Source organism: Stegodyphus dumicola, chromosome X2, assembly GCF_044657685.1.
Source record: "Stegodyphus dumicola isolate Sdum_Otavi_A_Nest chromosome X2, ASM4465768v1".
Lineage (NCBI taxonomy): Eukaryota > Metazoa > Arthropoda > Arachnida > Araneae > Eresidae > Stegodyphus > Stegodyphus dumicola.
In genome coordinates, this window is record NC_140781.1 from 149,260,800 (window position 1) to 149,284,665 (window position 23,866).

At 32.7% G+C, this 23,866-nt stretch overlaps 1 protein-coding gene across 1 annotated transcript in view; it reads left to right on the plus strand.

Moving 5' to 3' along the window:
- Positions 1 to 260: 260 nt before the first annotated feature.
- LOC118184567 (uncharacterized) overlaps positions 261 to 23,866 on the plus strand; it is a 761,893-nt gene continuing 738,287 nt past the window's right edge. Inside the window, exon 1 of the mRNA XM_085809993.1 lies at positions 261 to 356. Coding sequence (XP_085666119.1) covers positions 340 to 356 — 17 coding nt within the window. The 5' untranslated portion in view covers positions 261 to 339. The remainder of the gene's footprint in view (positions 357 to 23,866) is intronic.

Consider the following 23,866-nt stretch of genomic DNA (forward strand, 5'->3'; position numbering starts at 1 on the left):
GTAGTGAATGCTAGTTGGTATAAAATTTTACATATATTTGAATTTTCTATCGGTAGTTATTTATGTTGGATTTATACCCGGCCCCTTTTAAAGAAAATAAGAGCAGGTATCCTTGGTTCGGAAAGAACGTGGGTGCACGATTTGATAGAAACAACTTGAGTTCTCGTTGTCGTTTTCCTCAAACTCACTTCTCTTCAACCAAAGAAGAAATGTTACCTGCCACCTAGAGTATTTGGTTCTTGTTCTGGCACTGACCATGCCCAGCTGGCGGGCGGAGCAGGAAGGTTAAGTTTAAAGATCCCATTTCTTTAATTAAGCTTGGAATACGGGGACTTGAATATGTTTCCATGCTGGTGGTAAGTACACAGTTTATTGTTAATGTGTAGAAAGTTCAATAAACTTATGAAGAATTACTTTGGAGGCACAGGTCGTAAATGCGTAAAGAATGACTTTAATGGGTGGTGAGTTTTGAGATATAACTGAGAAAAAGCATAATTTTCATTTTTTTATATTTGCGTGAGTGTAACTATTGCATTTTCTTTTGTACAGTTAAGTGAAGATAAAAGGGATACGCAATACTTTTTACTGATTAAATAAGTATTATTTAGCTTATGAAGAAACATTCTTGTCGCATCGTTAGAGTATAACTTGTTTCCTTGTTAAAATTTCATGAGGTGTAACTTCCCATTCCTTATGGAACTCCTTTAAGGAAATTAATAAGGTGGAACAGGATGGATATACATCAACAAAAATTTAGTATCTGAGTCGAGTTATGGAAATTCGATTCGATTTTCTGCTCTGGCAATTTTACAGTGCCCCCCCCCACCTAAAAAGAACGTTAAACAAGGATAGAGTTCTTTCAATTTGTACACTATTTCTAGTTGAGCATGTAGTTATAAGCTGCTTTTATGGTTTTTTCCCCTCAGAGGGTGAAGAAGGAAACAAGATATGCCACCCAGTTGAAAAAAAATGCAAAAAAGAGGTTCTTCAACTGATATATTTTCTAATTTTATCTAAGAAGAGGATAATTTTACCTGTTTTCGAAGTGAATAAAATTGCCCATTCTTAGTTCAGATAATATCAAATATGCAATTTTAGTTAACTGTTTAAAAATCTTAAATTAAGCTAATCATATGCTAGAGACTTAAAGTTTTATTGTTAAGTTTATGGTCTGGGATTTTTCTGAAATCGCTAAAGGCTTGAATAATGTAACTAGAACCAGTGACAGAAATTACACGTTACAGTCTACTAAGTTCAGCTAAAAATAATACGCTTTATATTAAAATGAAATTGCTGAAATCCTATTAAAAATAACAATATTTTGCGACTATAAATTCTACAAGTTAGAAATTCTCATCTTCATACCGAAATATTAATAGACTAAACTGTGTGTTAGGAACACTGATTTCTAATTTTCCAGGAATTCTGTTTAATAGAAAATATAAGAATTACGAGAAATTTTTACGGGAAAAAAAATATGAGACTTTAATACAGCGATTATTTAAATACATTTATCTATAAGCTAGTTCCAGAGTTGTAAATTCACAGAACTATGGTAATTAGACCTGGGTTCGTATCCCGGCAAACGGGTTGGCTTCATGAGTGTACAATCTATGCAAGCCAGTTTCCTTTACAAAGTCCTCCATAAAAGCGTCCCTTCCCATACGCAGACAGCCATCAAGTTGTTTCGCATTAATTAAGTAACCTCTTAAGCTTCCGTTGCAATCTGCCAACGAAAATCAAAAACTAAAGAAATGAAGATAATAGTTTTCGTTATTTATAGCTATAAGTACTCCAGGACTATATTTATCTCATGAGAAGTGTTTTCGCAGAAGAAATTGAAAGGAAAGGGGACATGTATTCTTGTTATAAACAGAGAAATCCATGAAATCATTAAATCCCTCTTTGTCGTCCCCCTTCAGTGGCTGGAATTTGAGATTTAGTGATACTCGTACATTCGCACACGACATTTCCGCACAAATCGGAAAGCAACATTTCCTCACAAAGAAATGTTCGTTCATTGTTAGATGGGTAACGGCAATTTGTCTAATTTCTTAAGGGATTTCCGCTCGAAATCATCTCTTCTTTATTATTTTTTGAAAAACTTGGGACAGTGGCTTTAATTATTAATTTACTTCACAAAATCTTGAATTACTGGAATACATAAATTTAGATTTTGGTAATATGCGTCTGTTAACGTATATTTATTAAAGAATGATGAATACCTTCGATCGCTCGTGCAAGCATTTGTGATTTCCATGTAAACTTTTATCTAGTCTTCGAATTGACAACAAAATGCTAACATATTTAAAAATTATCATCGATTCTTTACATTGTTATTGAAACAAAAATTTTAAATGTTTTTTAAAATTGTGAGTAGGACCAAATTTCCGCATGGGCAAACGAGGCATGTGCCCCAGGCCTCCAAATCCTCCTATAGTATTTAAAATATATAAAATATTAGGTATTTTTTAATATTCCGTGTTTTACAATATAAAATTAGAAGCAGTAGTAAAATGCTAAACTTCGAATTTTAGTTTTCTGCATCTTTTTTCAATTATACTCTGAGCCTTTGAAATTACTAGGAAATACAACATAAAAAAATTACAATTAATTACATTTAAAATTATTGATTATTAGACAGAGATTTATTTTGAATGAGGTGACATGATTTTTTAAACATTTCCAAAATTAATTAAAATTAGGTAGTAAAGAAGAATTGATTAATTATAGCGATTAGGTTAATTTTGCATTGACGGGTTTCTCTTTCAACTCAATTAAGTTGGTCAGGGTATATAAATACCACGGAATAACCTACCAAAAGGTTTGTAACCTATAACTTATCAAAAGGACGTACTCGGACACGTCCCTCGTACGTCCCACATTGATTTCTGCGGTTATTTGACGCAGTGTTGCTTGTCTGTGAACATTGACAACTCTACGCAGACGTCGCTGGTCTCGGTCGTTAAGTGCAGGTGGTCGGCCACTGCGCTGTCCATGGTGGGATGTTATGCCTGAAATTAGATACTCTTGTCACACTCTTGACACTGTGGATCTCGAAATGTTGAATTCCCTAACGATATCCGAAATGGAATGACCCATGCGTCTAGCTCAAACTACCATTCCGCGTTCAAACTCTGTTAATTCTCGTTGTGCGGCCATAATCACGTCAAAGCCTCTTCACATGAATAACTTGAACACAAATGAAAGCCCTGCCAAAGCACTTCGCATTTATACATTTTCTACGCGATACTACTGCCATTTGTATATTTGCATATTGCTATCCCATGACTTTTGTCACTTCAGTGTATTTCCTGTCTGACTATATCAAACTGCTATTGCAAATCAGATATGCATTAAAAGATTTGTTATTTTTTCTTTTGAAACAGGTAAAAACTAAAAACGTTAATTATAAATTAAATTTGATAACCTTTTAAATATTCCACTGCATTAAAAAGTATTTTAAATTTATATTTCTCTATTTATAAATATACCTTTTTGGCTAACACATGAAATATATTTTTGCAGCCCATTTAACTTCAATCGGAACGCCACTTTAAAAGATAATGTTTTTTGTAAGAAATGTACTAGAAGCTGAAGAACAAACTCTGATCAATTTTTTAGACAATAGCACACTGAAATAGGACCAAAAAATTTAGTTTTAAGAATTGATTTACTTGATGATGTATATAAGCCAAAATATGCATGCTGTTCCCGTGTGACGCTAGCTCAGTGGTAACGCTGACGGTAATAAGTTACGTTTTTTGGGGTCATCAGTTCGAATATCATACGCCTTTTCCACCCTGTCTGCAACTTTCTTAGCTTTTTGTTCCAATTTGATCTATATTCGTGTTTTATAATTTATTTCTATTATTATATACATTAAACATAATGTTTTATTTATGCTCTTATTTATTTAAGTTTTCCCCGTAAAGAATTTTGAAAATTATATAATACGAATTTAAAGCATACCGTGTACATATATATTTTTTCGTTTTACTTTTATGTGAATGTACATACATGTGATCAGACTTTGGGATGTTTACGGCTTTCATTACCGATTAACATGAGACAGTATTAATGCCCTAAACATTTTTTAACAAAAATAACTATAATAATTGCTTTTAAATTCAGTCCTCTTCAGCAGAAGAGCAGGAATTAGTTAATTAAATATTTCCATTTTTTTACCTAATGTGTAAAATAAAAAATTTTTAAATTAAAAATAATATTTTATGGATTATGCATAAAATATAACTGCCCATAGTGCATTTTAAAAGAAACGAGATTTCTAATAAATTATCCAACTGTGACCATGAAGAAATTAATGCTAAAATTTATATATTACCTGCTTTCTCCCCAAATTTGGGCATATTTTAAAAATATACGATCTCACATGGCAGTCAGAGGTATACAGACATAACAAATTTTGTGTAAATATTGTGAATCTTTCTTTACAGTTGCCCTATATTTTTAAACTACCAACTATTTTTTAATTCGTTTAACTTTTTTATTTTATTTATTTATTTGTTTATTTTTTCAGTAACAGTACATTTTAGTTTTAATAATATATATATTATTTCATTAATATTTAAGGCTTCTAGAAACGTAAAGAAAATTTTGAAATTTACTTCAGCTTCTATGCAATTAGTGATGTTCATAACATTCATAACCTTACTTATCTAACCTTACTTATCTAAAAATTGCTAGCGTACTTTATTTTCGCAGTTCATAAGCAGAAATAAAAATTTCCAATAACATGGAATTTAATAAACAAAACTTTTCAGCGTTTTACGTCAGGATCCATATCAAATCCAAAACAAACAATGATCGCTTAAGCGGGAAAAATTCAGAACTCACGAACTGGTTGTTTGGCCCAAAATATTACAACGACACCTAGCCGCGGAAAATGAAAATAATCTACGGAACGATTGTACGGATGCCGTAGGCATGTCTTCAATTGACGCAACGGGTTCGTACGCAGTAGTGGAAACAGGCCTTTAGAGTTCTTTCGTATGGCCTATAGATTGTGGCAATAAGCTAAAGCCCTTAAGAATAATAAATTGCTGAAATAGGAAATAACATTTGCGGGCAGATTGTGCATAATCTTTAAAAATTTGTGCTGTATTTTGGATTTTGAGTTAGAATTGTATCATATATTTTTGAACTTTAATCACGAAGAATACAAAATTCTTATCAAAGGGTTTAAAATAAAATTAGATGGGCATTTCAAATGTCTCTAAAAATTGCATTAAAATTATAAAAGAAATTTCAAGTTGTAAACTCATTTCTTTCATGTGCTCTTGTGATGGAATGATCGGTATATCTGTCCCGACGCAATGAAGATTCTGTCTCTATCACCTGGACAAGACACAGTTATTTTCAAGAATCCTTCTTTCTTGGTCTCTCAAATCATTAGGTTTTTCGGAGAAGGAAACCAGAAAGAAAGTTAACTTCTCCCTTGCTGAGGTTTAAGCTACGGTTCTTCCAATGCTAGCTAAATGTGCTAATCACATATATCATTAGACCATGCAGCACAGGGAAATCTAGTAATTCCTTATATATTCTCCCTCACTTAGAAAGAGACTGAGGAGAAGTAGTAGGTTCAATCAACCGAATCAAAATGTTAACGAATTATCGTCCACTACATTTTTATTCGGACGCTTTAGAGAAGTAATTAGGTTTTCGGAAAAGGAAACGGGAAATACCAATTGTCTCCTCGCTGGGACTCAAGCCATGACTCTTCCAGTCTAGCTGGACTTGCACTACGATATACACCACGAAACATACTACGAAAGTTATACCACGAATTTATACGACTAAAATGTACATGGGTTAGTGTAAGAATTTCGTACAATTTTAAGATAGGTTTAAAGACTCAGAAACGTCATTATAAAATGCTAGAATTGAATACACAGATATAAAAATTCTACATCAGTGTGAAAAGTTTCTCAAAGCTGGAAAATTCAACGTATGTCACTGATTTCAAGCGCCACGGCTTAGAAAAGGCTTCGTGTATTTCAAGACAGCATTCTGCACAATATAGTTTCCCTGAAAAATATAGATTCCTCGTTCGTCTGACTAAATGAATTAGCATTTAAAGACAGTTCTGGAGAAAGTTTGAATTTTGCCAATTATTAAGATGAGGGAAAATATTAAATGCTTATCGTAGGCAAAATCTTGAGCTCAGAATGTAGAATGAATCATTAGATTTGTCGAAGCAGGAAAGATGAAAAACGTGCAGTGCCCTCGTTGAGACTCGAAATTACGATTTCAAGCCGGACGTGCTTTCCATTCACATGACTGAGACTTAACTAATGTAAAGAGGAAGAAAATATCTTACATTCTTCCTTTCCCTCTCACTTAACTGGCAAATAGGGAGGCGGGGACTCAAATCTCAAAAAGACGAATTATCGTCCACCACATTTTAGTTCGAGCACCACTGTAGATTCTAGTAGATTTTTGTATTTGGAAGCAGAAGTTTTGAAAAATGTGCAATGCCTTCGCCGGGATCCGAGCTCCGGGACTTATTGTTACTAGCTGAATGTGCTTTCCAATTACACCACGTAGGCACACTGTAAGGAGGGCGAGAATACCATACAAAGATACTTCATTGTTACTAGAATTTTTATTATAATTGATGGCATCAAAATTTTCCTGCAATCATTTCAACGCTATTGCCCCAACTAAAATGCATAAATTAATAAGGCTAGGGTAGGTTAGAGTTAATTAATTAAGGCAAACCCCGTGAGATGTTTTTGTTTGCTTCTTCCAGTTTTGACTAAGAACGCTACTAAGCGTGCATTTTTATAACGATCATGTAGTAGCAAATTAATATAGATGTGTGCCATAAGAAGAACATATTTGCTTGAATTAATATGAATAGCAAGTATAACGCTAAAAAGCAACTTTTCTTACAGGAATGCCTTCCTAAAGGTACTTCACGTGCAAATCCTTCTTTGCTGTTGGCGAGTTATGGCCCTTAAAACCTACTTGCACATACAGAAAGGTTAAAGCTCAAAAAAATTTTTCCTTTTCCCCACCGGCCTACCAGCGGCCGAGCGGTAAAGTCGCTGAACACTGGTAGTTCGGTCCGAGGTTCGAATCCCGCGAACGGGCTGGCCCCATGTGTAACGTGTATACGAGCCAGTTTCCCTTAGAAAGTCCTCCACGAAGGCATCCCTCCCTTTAGGCAGATAGCCCTCGAGGCTTTGCCATAATCACACACACACCTTTTCCCCACCACAGGCCGAATGCATAAGAACTTTGATCACTGGTATTTTAGCCCAGATTCAAATTCTGGCGAATGGCCGACACAGGTGTTTTCGTAGTTTTTCCCCAAGGGTGTCATGAATTTTCCTTAAAAAATTAATCTTTCTTTAAAAGTACTCCGCAAGGGTATCCCTTCCTCTAGGCCGATAGTCCTATAGTGTCTTTCCACAATCTATTAAACAAACAATACTTTATTTGTCTATTTGTAGCGTGTTACAACTAAAGCTAGAATGTACAGCAACAACAACATAAGGTAGAAGAACTTATCGGACAATAAAAGTAACACATTTAAGGCCGTATCACACATTCAAAACATTTCGCAAGAACAAATGCTTAATGCAATTTTTCTGCTTTGTCACATGATGTGAAAGAGCCATTCACCATGGATCACTTTGGTGTTACTATGTAAAGAAGAAGCTGGTTCTCCATTACAAAGACAGAAACCAACATAAAACTTTCATTCACGTTCTTTAGCTTGAGGCTGATTTGATTTAAAACGCAGTCTACAACTTTTTGAGGAAAGGAGTAAAAAATCACGCTTCATTGTTTCAATTAGCACTGAAAGCTGGTAGAAAAATGTTTTGAAACCGAAACAGGCAAACGTGTGATAGCTCCTATAGGCTACCTGCTTTTCAGTATTACAATTACCAAGAACAAGTTTTTCTCAAATTCTCTCTCAAAGTCTGATTGTTCCTACCAACAATATCACTTACCATCACTTAAAAAACTCGAAAGGTTTCCGACAAGTACAAACTGGCCCTAAAAGTGCTCAGAAGCAGCACAGCAGGCAAACCACTCCACTAGGTACGAGCTGCAGTTAACCTCTCTAACTATTAATACTCTCTAAGGGCTCTTCGCTTGCATAACCTTCCGCCCGGAGAGAATATATGTGGCATGAACGAAAGAAAAGATAGGGTAGGGTTTAAATTAAGCTTGATTATTATTAAAACTTAACAATAAAAATGAATAACTGAACTCTAGCAATAAGGGACTATATAAAGCCACTATTACTGAATTTAAGTACTATAGTAATGGTCAATTTAAATAATAATAATTAAGATCAATGATATTAATCCTTTCTTCCCCCCCCCAAAAAAAACACCTCGATAATAAGCTTAGAATCGATTTTTATATTATAGTGCTAAATTTTCAGCAACTAATTCGTCTTTTCTCTGTGCTCTCTTACTATCCAGCTACATCTTTAAACTTATTGTATGGTTTTTATTGGATATATTTCCAATTTAAACTAAGGCATACTTTTTTAAAAAAAATATTCGAATCAAGATACTCTTTCTTCTTTTAAAACATTCGATCTTATTCATTTTCGTATTGAACAAAATATTGACTTTCTTTAAATTTTGGCGACTCACATGACTGACTGATCACTCCCTGGCATTTTTCTTTTGTTTATTGTTTCCCCGGTATCTTAAGCGAATGTTTCCTTTGAGTCATTAATAATTATCGGCTGATCGAGTAATGTATTTGTCTTATCACTTACGTAGTTTTCACAACATGCTTCTTTGGGAAAAGTCTAGGATCGTGGCATTTACCGAAGTAATTACTGGTTTGTGCTAAGATTCGTGATCAATGAGTTTGCTCTAATCCTGCTTTATTGTGCTTTCTTCCAACATTCTTAAACAAATCACGTCAAGCTCAGAAATGTGAGAATCTAATCTGTTTTATGTTTATCCTGATGGAATTAAGAAAACAAATGCTTTGATTCCTCCTACATCCAAAATTTGTCTTCCGGAAATAGAAGGACAGCAACAAAACAAAGTCCATGAAGAATGATTTACTGTTGCAAAATGGGCTGTAACGTAGAAGTTAATGTATAAACACCTAGGAATGGGATCCATAACATCTAGTTCTGGAAGATACATGTCGTAGCTATTCTTTTTTTCTTTCAGAAACTCTTAGACTATCACAACCATACGCGACATAAATTCTTTTCGTACGCTTATTATTTTTTAAAAATAAATGTATGATAAAAATTAGCATGTGAAACTTAAAATTTGTCTCTTTACTAATAATATGAGAATTAAAATAGTGTTACTTTTATGGATTAATATATTTATTACTAATAAGTAAGTCTTTTGCAAAAGCAGCGCTTGGCTAGACATTTGGTACCGGAGATTAACAAGTATTCTTTTGTTAAAGACGCCGATAAAGTCTGGATTCCGATAAACTTTAAAATGCAACTTAATAAATGAATGTTGAAAGATTCTAAAACCTTTTCCACGATTTGTAAGATGTCTGTTGTCAATGAATTGATCCGCCGTATTGGGTTCTGTGCCAGATTAAAGTAGAAAATTCGAGAAATTGCATCTAAGCCTGATCAAAAGATAAAACGGTCTAATAAAGTGCAACAAATGGAATTGATCTCGGTTCTCAGTAAATTTTCAACTCTGCCACAGGACTCCTCAAACTTCAGTTAGAGCTCAGTGAAGGTAGAAAAGATGATGCTTTTGCGCCTTTCTATTCTTAATGCCCATTTTTAAGTTCCTGAAACTTACAGTGAAATCACAGTAAAAAATTATAATTAAGTATAAGTATAACAAAGTATATTTGGTTTATGACTAAGAATATTTTCAAAAGTAATTTTTTAGCTTATATACGAGTGTAACACTGAAAGTTGATATGGAAACAGACGAATCAGACACCGTTATGTTACCTCTGATGTAAGGCTGTACAACATAATTAAATTGTCTACGACTTTTCGTCGTCGGAAACGTTTCGCCGTCAAGGCATATTTTTCTTTAGAGGACTGTATTATATCTTGTCGTATTTAATTTATTTATTTTAATAATTCTGTTTACCTTTTGTATACGTAATGAAGGTTGCTTATAATATTATAGCTGTTTTCAAATATGAGATATAAAGAAATTACACATAGTCAGTTAGAACAAACTGCGGTTAAACCTCTGATATAACAGAAAAACCTCTGATATAACAGAAGGTGTATTACCGATTTTAAAATTATGCAGGTAGAGTATTTACATGATTCGTCAAAATTTCTTCAAATTTGAACTGGCTAGTTCACTATTACATGAATACAGTACACCTAATTATCACACTGAGAAAAACCTTCCAAATAAATTCTTTTCCGGGGAAAAAGTCATAAGTTCTAGAAGATGTGTTTAATTGCAAAAGGTATTTTTTTTCTTTTAAAATTTAAGACAGCCAGAGGTATACAATAGGTAAACAAAATTCTTAAATTAAATAAATTTAATAATATAATATGGCAAGATATAACATAGAAATATAAAGAAAAATATCTCTTAAATATACAATAGGTAAACAGAATTATTCAACTAAATCAACTTAATATAATAAGGGTAAAAATATATTTACGGGTGGCCCTTGGCGATAATTGGCAATTTTTGGTGGTACATGGACACCGAGTTTGTGCAATTCTTTGATTTATTATTTTGGTTTTGTGTGGCATCCAAAATAACAAGTCAAAGACTTGTACAAACTCGGTAGCCATGTACACATCGACCTATTTTCACTTGAAAAAGATCAGAAAATTGTACGAACTGGGCATTGCGCCCTCCCTTGACTTTGTCCATGTACACATCGATCTATATTCACTTAAAAAGTCAAAGGAGCAGCCAACAAAAAATATATTATCTCAATATACTACAATTTAAATCAAGCAACGAAATAACATAAAAAAGGAAATCCATCTTAGCACTACACAAAGGAAATATCCACTTACCATATTTACGAATTTACGTATCTTCAATCAAACAAAATTCCTTAACAGCATCCAAAAACTTCCTAAAATTATCTGAACTAGAATCTGTATACTGGCGTCAAAACATAAATTCACAAAAAATAAAAGTCAAAAATACCCTCCGTAGTTCCGGTATCGTCCGACGTTCGACCATACGCATTTCCTTCCTACAAACAAGTCACTTAATAATGGATACTAAGTAAACCTTCATTTACACACCAGTCAATTAAGGCTCTTTTCTCTTTCGTTCTAAATCGTTCAGAAACTTCAAATTAATCTTACCACATTCAGCCATTTTACCGTGTAAACCCCAAAATATCAACATACTTATCCAAAATCTAACATATACTTTCCAAATCTTTTCCCATGATTCAAATTGACTGCAATCACGCAACCATTTACGTCATAATAGGGTTTCCATAACATTCAACTACTCAGGTTACCATAAATTAAATAACAACTTGGCGATAAATGAAATAGCAACTTGGCGATAAATGAAACAACAACTTAGCGATAATCCAAGGGGCACCCTTAAATCTACTCTAACCAAGATGTAATACAGTCATGTAAAGAAAAATATGCATTGACGGCGAAACGTGCCACGATGAATAGTCCCATTCCCTAACTGAATAGTAGATTTACATTTCATCCGGAATAAAGTGAACTGTGTTGGCAGATTAGTAGAAAAACAAGGTTATGCCAGAGCACTTCCTAAAGACGATTTTGTATAACTTGTGTGAAGGTCTTTCGCTACCGGAAAATTACAAACTACTCAGACTTGCATTTCAGATAGAAATCTCAAGATGTGCTTATGGTTTTAATGGTTTTATTGAGTTCCATCGCAGATGGTAAAAGCTAGGTGACAAAAAAGTGACAGTCGTCTTCTGACTTGTGATAACGCGATAAAATTTGAACAGAAAGCGTCGTGTCATTGAAGAAGTTAATTGGATGATATGTGCGAGAATTTACGCATCTCTGGGCATTTTTATGAAGCAAGTTGAAATAATTTTGCCTGTTCACCTATCTGTTCGGAACCTCTCTTGCATATGGATTTCCTACAAAGTAACGTCTGCGTAAAAACAGGCACGCATCTGTTAGTACCCTAAAATGCTGAAAGATTTCATTAAGAATGAATATGTGCAATGTATGACATCGTAAAAGTTGATGATAGTTTTGTGGGCTGTTATGAGCCTCAGAGTAAACGGCAGTCGGCGCAAGAGGTCTTCCACATGAATTCCGGTTAACAAAAACCAAGATGGGATGGAGTGCTAGTAGTTTATTTTTATAGCAGGCCACTCTTCCTGACAATTGATAAATTAAATACACAAAGTAATTAAATCTTGCATCTTAAAAAGAAACCAGATATTTAAAGGAACTCTTAATGGGTAAGCAATGAGTTTTCTTTTCCACGTTCTTCAACCGGACGGTTCATGTCGAGACAGTATTACTAAATGGTGCTGTACCATCCCTGTCACATGATACAAAACTATTTTCTTATCAATGATCCTGCAAAATGTTGGGGAAAACGGCTATTAAGTTGTCTGTAGGCATATTCCAAGCAGTACTGCAGAACAAACACTAGAGTTTTTTATCCCTCAAACATAAAAAAAATGGCTCATTCAGTAACAACTGACGATCCCTGTGATAATATTATTGCTTAAAGATCAAGCAACACTTGCTCAGAACGTTATTTTTTTACTTCAACGCAGTAGTTGTTATTTTCATCCAATGCATTGAGAATGTGCCTTCCAACATTTGGAACCATTGTTTTTATGAATGATTCCAGTGGATGGTAAATTATACCAACTGTAGTGAGACATATTTTAAAAGCATGTTACGCGCTTTTAAAACTCAATCATAGGAGCTAGGAATTGCATTCGACATAATCACCACCTCGTGTGCATATCATTGTCTGATTGTAGGGTTTTCGTTAGTTTATTTAACCTATTATTCAAATTTTTGTTATCTTTCCTGAACTCCTCAACTTCTCCTTGCATTTCCTCGCCAGGATGTAAATTTAAAATAAAGTGAAGGGAGTATTTAAACGGGTGAATCTTGTATTCAGAGAGTGTTTTCGCTAGCCAGCGCGCGTTTCGTTTCTGACCCTGCTATTACGTGGAGTTGCTGTTACGCCTTTTAGCCATTTTAATAATTATCAAGTCTGTTAAGTTGCCGAGTCAACTTAGGTTAGCTGTAACTTGAAGTGCTAATATAGCACTATTCTTTTTAGACTTGAATTGATTTGTGTAACAACGCTTAAGTTCCACCGCAAGTTGCCGGTGTTATTGTTAAGCACGAAGTACGTGCACTTCAGTTCATAGCTGAATATAATAAAGGGTTATTTTCCCTCTTCTTCTGTGCCGGTATTATTTCACGTCTGTGCGAGAAGTCACTAAATTCATTAATAGGACCTAGATTAGTTTATGTGGCCAAACAGAGCTAGATCCTATATACGAGTAGTTAGACTGAGAGTTATAAGATATGGTCCTTCACAATTAACACAAGGTAAAGGCCTTGATCCAGGTATAAGTCTCGAAGTTCTTCACCCAAATGTCGTGGAATACTTATCGGTTGCAAGACAGAAGCGAGACTCATCACTGAAGATTACATATCTCCATTCAGCTTCCTAATCGCATGCGGCTAGGGCAGGCTATTCAGGCGTATTTGTGCAGTATGCGGTAATCATTGTCTTGGATATCAATATTTCTGAAGCCCAAGTGTTTGCATATTAGTTTGAGATTACATGTACCGCATCCATTCAAGGATGCATAACAAGGCTTTCCCATTAATTACTTCCCTTCTCAGGTTGGGGTCGTTCGGCTCGCAGGACTTAACGCACCACGCAGGACACGGGGCGTAGAGTCGAAGGGCTGGCCGCCGCGCCAGCCTACTTGGAGGCTTCCAGTACAGTATTTACTGCTCCTTCCGGCATCAGGAACCAGGTCCATGTATTTTATACCCTGTGGCCGAGACTGCCTAAGTACATATACTAGCCAGTAGCTTCACAGGTTTTCCTGTGTCGACCTCGGGGGGGGGAGTGTTTGCATGCGACAAACAAGAGCTCTTTTACACGGTAAAAAAAAAAGTTCGTTCTTTACAGGCAAAAGTTTTGTAAAGTTACAGAAATCAAAAAGTTACACAAGGATTTCCTGTAATGGTAACAGGTTGAAAGCAAACTGTGGCGGGTACAGCAGATTTGCCTGTAACATTACAGATGTTTCAGAAGCCGCGCGGAAGAATCACGTGACTGACTGAAAATTAGCCAATCAGGAGAAAAGTGTTTGAAAGCTAGTTGCAGAAAGAAACATGGCTGAATGCATGTTGGTTGTATAGCGCAGGTAAGTAAGAAAATGTTTACAATTACTGTTTGAAATATTTTTTTGTTCATTTTATGCAGATTATTCTCATGCACTTTGCACTGTTACATGTAGTGAGTAAGTATTTAAACGTTTAAGCTTAGCGATTAATTAATATCAGTGTTCATAATGTCTAATGAGTTGAAAGAGTGCAAAATATTTATTCCAAATGCAGATCTAATAGTAGTATTTTGTCATTGTGCATCCGATAAATTACGCCTTAAATTGCCCGTATTATTATTTATAACTAATTATTCCAAACTTTAATCACTGTTGTGGTATTTAATTGAACCGGTAATGTGGTTGTTGAAAACAATATTAATTATGTTAGCGTTCGTTTGCAATCGTCTGACCAAAGAACGTTTGACATCTTTTTCCCGGCAGGCCTTGCGAGAAAAGTTTATGTAAACATTTAGAATTCTGAATGTAATGTATCTATTTTTTGCTTACTAGGTTTAGTTTATTCTTTCTTTAAGATTACCTGATTATACTTGGTTTATAATTCAGTCTAATAATATGTTTATGTACGAGTGTGTTATGAAGTAAAATTACAAAAACTTGAACAACGCGGTAGAGAATTTCATTTATTCTTTAGTGTAATAATATTATTTTTTTCACTGGTATTAATTTCTTACGAAAATGTTATAATTCCAAAATGAAGTAATTATATTGATTAAAAATATGTCGCATCAAATACTTTTCGTAATGTTCTGTTTTACTTACTAGATGCAACTTAAATATTCCATATATTTTAATATACCAATATCAACAGGGGAAAGATGGAAATGACCTAAAATATTTTTCTAAAAATTCGTTAAACTAGTTATAAACGAAAACTAAAATTTTGTACATTATTTCCAAAAATATCATTTCATTATTATTTTATAAATGACAAAATTTATTATATTGTATAAATATCTACCACTGCATACTTATAAGTTTTAAACATTTAATGTAGAATTTATGTTGATTTTATTTTGCCCAGTTTTAATACAGTTTTGAAGTATGATAGTCTTGTTACTAGGATAGCATGAATCTGCTAATACAAGTTTACATTTCTTGACAAATGTTTCTCTTATTCATGTAATATAATATATAAATCATAAAATAAGTTTTCTTTAAAATAAATTATGATTGTTTATTTGAATTTAAAACAATTCCGTATCTGTATGTTAGTATTAAAAATAAAATAATAATTAAATTTTAATGAAGCATTGATTTTAGCATTTAACAATGTAAATATATATACTATATACCAACATGAATAAATGGAAGTGCAAGCTATTTTTCCTTACAAAGCCGTCTATGAATATATACTTTCCTTTAGGCTGATAGCCTTTGCATGCTTTTCCATATTCTATCAATCAAATGATGCAAATATGCAAAAAATTTTACTTTTTAAAGTTAATGCAGGAAATAAAATTCAGTGCATTTGTAAACTACATTAGTTCTCTTATAGCTTGCCATTTAATTGCCCAATGATTTACTAGTCCAAAGTAATGCAGAATTCAGATATCGTTCAAATAAAAGAAATTTATGAAAGTCTGATGTTTTAGATGTATATATGAAGATTAATTTTTTAAATATTATTTTCAGTTAACCAAATTAATTTCAAATTTAAGTTAAGTATTCATGCCTTTCAGTAGCATTATTTTTGGAAATCTTAAATTAAATAACTGAATGCAATATTTCTTGTTAATAAAAGAAAAGCAATGTTATGAAAGACTAGTGAAGTCGATTTGCAAGTTCTAATTTCGAAAGGCCATTTTTAAAAATAATTAATTTAAAGAAACGTTTTTAAGGTTAAACTTCCAAACTCACACATGTGAAATATTAATTCTATATATTTTATCTCATTCTTATGTTATTGATTAATTTCATAGCATTTCATGTGACACTAGTAAGGTACAAAAACCTTCTGCATCTATTAATGCATGCAGAAGTGAATGAAATTATGCCAGTGAAATGTTTTAAAATCAAAAACAAATTTCTGTGGAAGACTAAAGTTATAAATTCTAAATGCAAACAAAGGAGTGAATTTGAAAGTTATTAAATAAACCAAAGTGTTGGTAATTTTTGCAGTTTTGCAGAAGAATTTTTATACTTTGCAGAACGGGAATATGATGTTTGGTTTTGTTAGTATTAAATATTACAACTGAATTATTGCAACTTAAACACGTAATTTATAATTTTCTAATTTATTTTGATCATGTATATTTCATGTGTCATAAGTCTTTAAAATGAACTTAATTCTCATCATATTTATTAACACAAATTTTTTTGAAGAAGAAAAAGTCACATTTGTTTTGCTTAGTTGCACACGAAGATACATGCCTACATGTATATATATAGAGAGAGAAATAGGAGTTATGTTTACTTGCAGACTTTTTTCTTCCTTTTTACTAATATTATAGTATGAAAATAAAGGGGGAAATTAAGCAATCAATTTAATTTTGAAGGATGTGATTACAGTAAGATAACCAATCAAAAATATCCATGAATGAACTACTGGTAACTATCATATTATTATTTAAAAGAGACCTACATTCCAATAAGAATGCTTAGTAACATTAACATTTCAGTATCTGATAATAATAATTTTCATTCCTTTTTTTCTCTATACCTTGAATTTCACTCTTATTATTCTCCATTGCTACTCCCTAGACCTCAAAGCATTTAATGCATCTGGAACTGCAATTTGTGTCGTCTTCTACAGCATTCAAGTTATCACCGTTCAGTTTGTACTACCACGAGCAATGATCTCCAGAATTACCGTATTGCGTTGCATTTTCCACTCAACCCAGCTTTAGAACCAGATTTTCAAAATTAAAAAAAAATTTGCAGAATTTTCCCCTTTTTAATGCATTCAGAAAATGAAGATCCCAAGATTTTAAAATGGATTTATCGACATAATAATTGTTTTCGTCATACTAACAAAGGCAAACTTTTGCACACTAAAGGCCCTGTTGAATCTTTCTCTTCTAACTGTTGAATATTATGTCAGGCTAATAAAAAAAATGATCTATGATAGTTAAAGCAAATACCAACTGCCATTCACTGTGCAATTTTGCCATATCAGCTGCATATTCACCTTCTCTAATTATTTATGTATGATCTGAGGACTAAGGAGTTGCAAGAACAACAATGAGAATGAAAGAAATTCAAATTATAAAGAAGTAGAAATGAGATAACTTATTAGATGTTGCAATTGTGTGTATTCTTATTGAACTATAGGTTTCTTTTAAAGAAATAATATTGTGATAGTAGTAGTTTATCCATGATTAGTTTTCATTTGTTATATTATTACTGTGACTGTGTCCTTTTGATATTAAATTATTCGCCTAATTTTTTCCTCTCAATTTTCGGAAGATAAAATTAGTAAAAATAAGTGAGAATATGGCATCAAGAGCATTAGATATCCCCATTTTCTTGAAGCTGTTCACTATTATTGTTTCATCAATGATAAGCCATGCACCCAAAATCCCCTAGCAAATCAGTTAGTAAGATGAAAACGACCACTATGCGGACGAAAAATTTAGGATAACCCGTTTTGTGAGCGCCTTAAGGAAGACAAACATTATTAAAATCATTAAAACATATTCAGAATCCTGTGATAAAAGAAAGCTAGGGGGAAAATGTTGTCCGAGTCCCATTCATTCATTTGGACGAATATGTAATATTGTTTTAGAAATTTAAGGTAATAAATACAATATTTTTCGAATGCTAGAATAGTTCGAGAAATTTATTCAAGTTATGAATTCTGAATATAAGTATACTGTATATTATATTTAATAACTATGGTGGCTTCATTTATGAAAAGATTTGCATATTGGCTGTTTTTGTACAATGAACCTTCTCTAAGCTAGCTATACGTGATTCCTGAAGATTTTGATCTTCAATGATAGTGGGCATCCTTGAGAAGTTATGTTTACTAATTAGTTATTTATGAGGAATGCTGAGTAAATTTAAAAAGTGGTTGACAGGGGTAGTTTGTCGTAATGAGACGGTTCACTGTAATCAGATATTTTAAAGAATTTAAGCTGTTCTTAATTTCTTAAGATATTATAAAGAAATATGATTAAAAGTGTTATATAAGCACAAGTTTAAAACATATATTAAAATAATTTTTATAAGCTTTTAAGAGCATGGTTATGATTTAAATTTTTTTTTTCTTTTTTTAGGAGGCATGGTTTACAAAGAGGGAAAAACCATTCATTTTTTCCAAGCAGTCGAAACGAATTTTTATGAAATGTTATATTGTGTTATTTTTAATTAATTCTTTTTTCAGATTTTATGTAAAGTTTATGAATTAAGTAATAAATTAATTTTACTTCTGTATTTTAATTAGCATATTATTTGCTTCATAATATTTTACAATAAAATTATAAATTCAATAAACTTTTTAATTAACATGCTGTAATATATATATATAGGGCATAAAGATTGTTTTCTGGTGTCACATGTATATTTCAAATCTCGAACTTTATAATAAATAGGAATACTTTTTTAGTATCACTTTCTAAATGGTAAATATTAAGCTTAAATTTATTACATATCATGTTTATAAAAAATTATAGGTAAAATTAAAATGCATTAAATTTTAAGCTAAACTGAAGTATTAATTTTTGAAACAAATTTGTTAAAGGCATAATTGTATTAAGCATTAAGAATTTTAATGGAAGCAAGGCTTTGAAAATTGAGGTCAGTTGGTGAAGTTTTATACTTATTCAAAAAACATGACATTAGGCTTTTAATGAAAGACTTCTATCTGTTAATTCAAAGGAAATTATTTGAAGGTAAGTTAAAAACGTTATGCATTTACCATCTATTATTTCAAACAACAGCAGACTGTTGACAAACACTAAGTGCAGATAAGAATAAAAAGATTAGTTGGACGTTGTAATGCAAGCTTATGAACAAAATTTTGAATTCCTTGTAGTAACAAAATGAAGCTCATTGCTATGTTGAATTCTTTAATTTACTGAAAATGTCATTTTTAGAAGGAGAGAATATAATATTTTTGAAACATAAAGAACAGCTGTTCTGAGTTCTTCATAGAAATATTTCACAAAATGTCTTTTACAGTAATAATATGATCATATCAACATGCAACATGTTTACTCATATAAGTTAAATCTAAAGCAACATGTGTATATTTTACCTAAAATTACTAAAAAGAAAGTTCTAGAACATATCTTAATAATTGACATTAAAACATGCAAATAAAGCATATTGTTTTTTTTTCTCAGCTATTTTACAGGCCAAATATAAATTCCAGATGCCATTTCATTATTTTATATAAAGGATATACATGTAATTTAATGTAAGGAGTAGCATATCAATTTGAACTTAATTATCAAATTAAGCTCAAATCGATTATTAATCAAAATGATATATATACATACAGATATCATTGTTTTACTCAAAACATATTGATTTCAATGTATTTTATTATAATAAGCATCATTTTAGACAAAAATCTATTACTTTTATAGTTATATCCTTTAGTATTTCATCTATGAAAAATATATTCTACACACATATAATTACTTAATGAGATATTAGAAGGAAATAATCTGAAACCTTTACACATACAACCATTGGAATTTTACGTAAGAAAAGTATCTTCTACTCACATAATAACGTGCTGAAATAATACAAGCAAATAACCTGTAACGGTTACGGATATATCTGTTGAGATTTTACATGAGAAAAATATGTTCCTTTTACGTAATTATTTGCTATAATATTACTAGCAAATAATCTGTAACCATTACAGATATATCGTTTGGGATTTTACATGAGAAAAACATGTTCTTTTTACATAATTATTTGCTGTAATATTACACGCAAATAATCTGTAACCATTACAGATATATCGTTTGGGAATTTACATGAGAAAAATATGTTCTACTTACATAACTATATGCTCTGATATTACAAGAAAAAGATCTGTAACCATTACAGGCAAAACTCTTGTAATGTTACAAAGAAAACACCTGTTTCTGTTACTCAAATAACCCATGGCATCCCAGTTTCCATGAGTTTTCTTAGTAACCTTACAGATTTTTATTTTACAGTGTAGAAACGAATATATGCAAATAATTCGGCGCATCACTCTTGTGCATGTAACTGGAGATCTTGCATTGCGTTTCTTAGTCGTGGAAGAAATGAAGCTCCTTGAGAATAGTCCACACTTTTTTCCGCCATGGACGCACGCATCGTAAAACTATGCTGACACGATGATCAATTAGACCTTAAAAGGCCATTCATGAACCCTTTGTTATACGCTGTCAACTGACGAAATACTGTGAGCTGTCAACGTCGAACCATCAAAAGCGATCAAAATGAACGGCTAGAGAACAGAAATTTGCAAAAAATAGAGGAAAATATCGATAAGAAAATCCAAACACCAGGGATTGTCCGCTATTTAATAAAACTGGACTGCTTCGCAATTTCGAATGTTTAAAACTTGTATTGTTTTCAACATCTGCATATTGGAAATCTTCGCTTTCTTCGTCAGGGATTAGGCTTACCTCACTTACATTTGAAGTGTTAGCATTTCGATTACGGGTTCATTAATAGCCACAAATTAAAATTTCATTCTGCTTCAGTAACAGTACTCTTTCCTTACAGTATTAAAAGTGACAGTCCTTCCCCTCTCCAAGTATTGCATATGAAGCCAAAGATTGCAAATATTTCCATTGTGTAAAAGTAGAGCTTCAAATTAGTCTTGAAACAAAAAATTTTGCCTAAATGCTAGCTGACTAGATGAGATTTAATACTCTTTGTCGTTCTACTTGGAGCGTCGCCTGTCTCGGCCATGTTCAATAGCAACAGATGTCTTGCTAAAACTGGCATATAAAAAGTATAAAAGTATCGTGTCTCGAGCGCCACTGTAAATATCTGGATTTCTATTATTGATCATTGTCCACACAGCAAGTGTGAAGCTGCATGCGAGGTTGCTAACTTTTCTATTTAAAATGTATTTTCCAGTTATTGCGTTTATAATGATTTTGAGTGCTTAATTCCGCCAGAAAGATGACGTCTGTATTTCAGTTGGAAGTATATAATTTAAGAATAGAACTACTCAAGGAATACGAGTATGAATTTCGTCTGGGATTTGAATCCAATACTTTCGGAACCGCAAAATTAACACTGAAGCCTAAGAAGCCAGCGGCTAGCTTTTCCTAGTATCTACTTGAATATTATTCGATTAAATTGTTCCATCAAAAACTTTCTTAAGCGAAATCTTTGCACACGTTTTGGCTTACGAATAATCTTCGCGTTTCGTATGCATTACCCAATGAGTATTTTCTCCAAGACCTCCTACGAGAAGAACAGGCATTTCAAATGTTTCATCTAATTGAAAAATACTTTTTCACCCTGGAGGAAATAACCTCCCCCCTTAGAAAGGAACTAAAAGAAAACTTCTAAAAGGACAGTATGCGTAAGAAATATGAGCTTCGTTTAAGACCGCTGTTTCCAGTAAGGTTGAAACTGCAGTTGGTTAAATTACCCACATTTATCTCACTTAAAAACTAATAACACAAACGTAACTGTCATAGCCGTAAATATTCATTCGGAAATTGAGTTTGCAAGTGAGGGAAGACTGGGAAGTGAGGCCGGAGAAAGACTCATTCATCATGCACACAATAACTAAACAACTTACTTCTAGTTCCTGCTATAGTATTCGTTTAAAATTTCCAAATCGATTTTACATGGGATGAGTTGCGCATATTAAAACTGAATGCAAAATGGCAGAATTTTAGTAAGGTCACATCTCAAAGTAAACTGTGAGTGGTTAATATCTATTACATTACTTTGTAACTTAAAAATAAATAAATTAAATTAAATTAAAAGGGAGCGAAAAAGGATATAAAATATTTATTAGGTTGCAAATAAACGTATCTTTTTGGAGGGGGAAAGCTGGTGTGTAGGTACTTTGTACTTGCTTGCTAATTATCTAAACATACGTATGGGTTTTTGCCTTCACTGGGGCGTAGGATGAACTGAGCTTGCAGTTGATCCGTCAGCTTATAAAGTCGACATTATGTAAATACAAATTAAATATTTTGTATGGAAACTGATGAAAAAGTTCAATTTAGTAAATTATTCATTGTGATTTAAATACGAAACCTTTTATATCTAGAACTCAGTGATTGATACATTTTAGAGTCTGTTTCCAACCTATTTCGACAAGACGGTGATCATACTTAGGGAACTACGAATTTGATGACTAATAGCACTAGCAGTAAATTCATACTAGACAAAAAAGCAATCCTTAGTCAGTTTGTAATTGGTCTTAAGAAACTATCGATGATTAATATCTCCACGACCTTGACATTTTGAGGGATGGAAATTTTTATGTTTAAATTATTAGAACATTTTACTAATTAGGCTTTTTGCTCTTAAAAGGACACCTTAAAGGGACTTAAAGGGACTTGAAATGTTAAATTTTATATTTAAGAGCTTCCTAACTCCTACAAATAAAACTGTTTTCTAAATTTATTTTACACATTTTGAGAAACCTTCTGGCTGGAAATGAAGAATTAGGATAAACGTTTAAGAAATAAAATCCTATAGCCAAATTTATTGAACACCCTTTACATATGCAGGGAAACTTCTCACAGCTAACCATCCCCGAAGGCGACTACCTCTGAGCCGATGTTTGTCAGAACATCAAAGCAAATATTGATACTGTAATGTCATCTTCCTAAACCGACCACTACAAAATCGTCAAAACCATGGTTGTGATCTTCGGGAGGTTTCACGATATGAAATATAGAGTACTCTCTCAAAGATAATCTCACACGACGTAAGACGACTTTTTCCTTTAAAAATGTTTTACTATGTTAAAAATGTAAGATGACTTAGCGTTTGTGAACTTGGTAGGCTGAAGGCGTTCATCAAGAATGTAACTATATGACTTTAATTCCGTAACTTATGTAAAACTAAGTAAATATTTTTTTAAGTAAAGGAGCTAAGGGATAAATATTTTATTTAATTTTTTAATATGCATTAAGATACTATATCAGGTTCAATGTTCCGTCTTACTTTCTTCGGGAACATGCAAGGACCTGACTCGGAACAAAGAGCTTACTAAAGCTATGTTCAATCACTGTGGGAAATAGACAGGATACACAAGAAGGGTATACAAAACCCTTTATTTTTCTCTATTTACAATAACTTCCGTACTTCGGAATACACAGACCCACTACTTGTGGTCTAAATGTAAAAATATAAAAATAAAACTAAACTCTAATTTAACATTAAAATAATAAACGTGGAAGATTGGCCTTATATTAACAGGAAGCCGTATGTAGTACAGAGAACTGTGAACACTACAATACGTTTAAAAATTATCAAGAGGATTAAAACCTCTAGCCTGGAAGGCAACCAGCAACTGAGTAAAACTTCTAAGGTAAGCGGCCTGCTTCGACTCACTGCTTCCTCTCTTTCGCTTGGCAAAAAGCCACAACTTAAATACTTGGCGTTCGCCAGA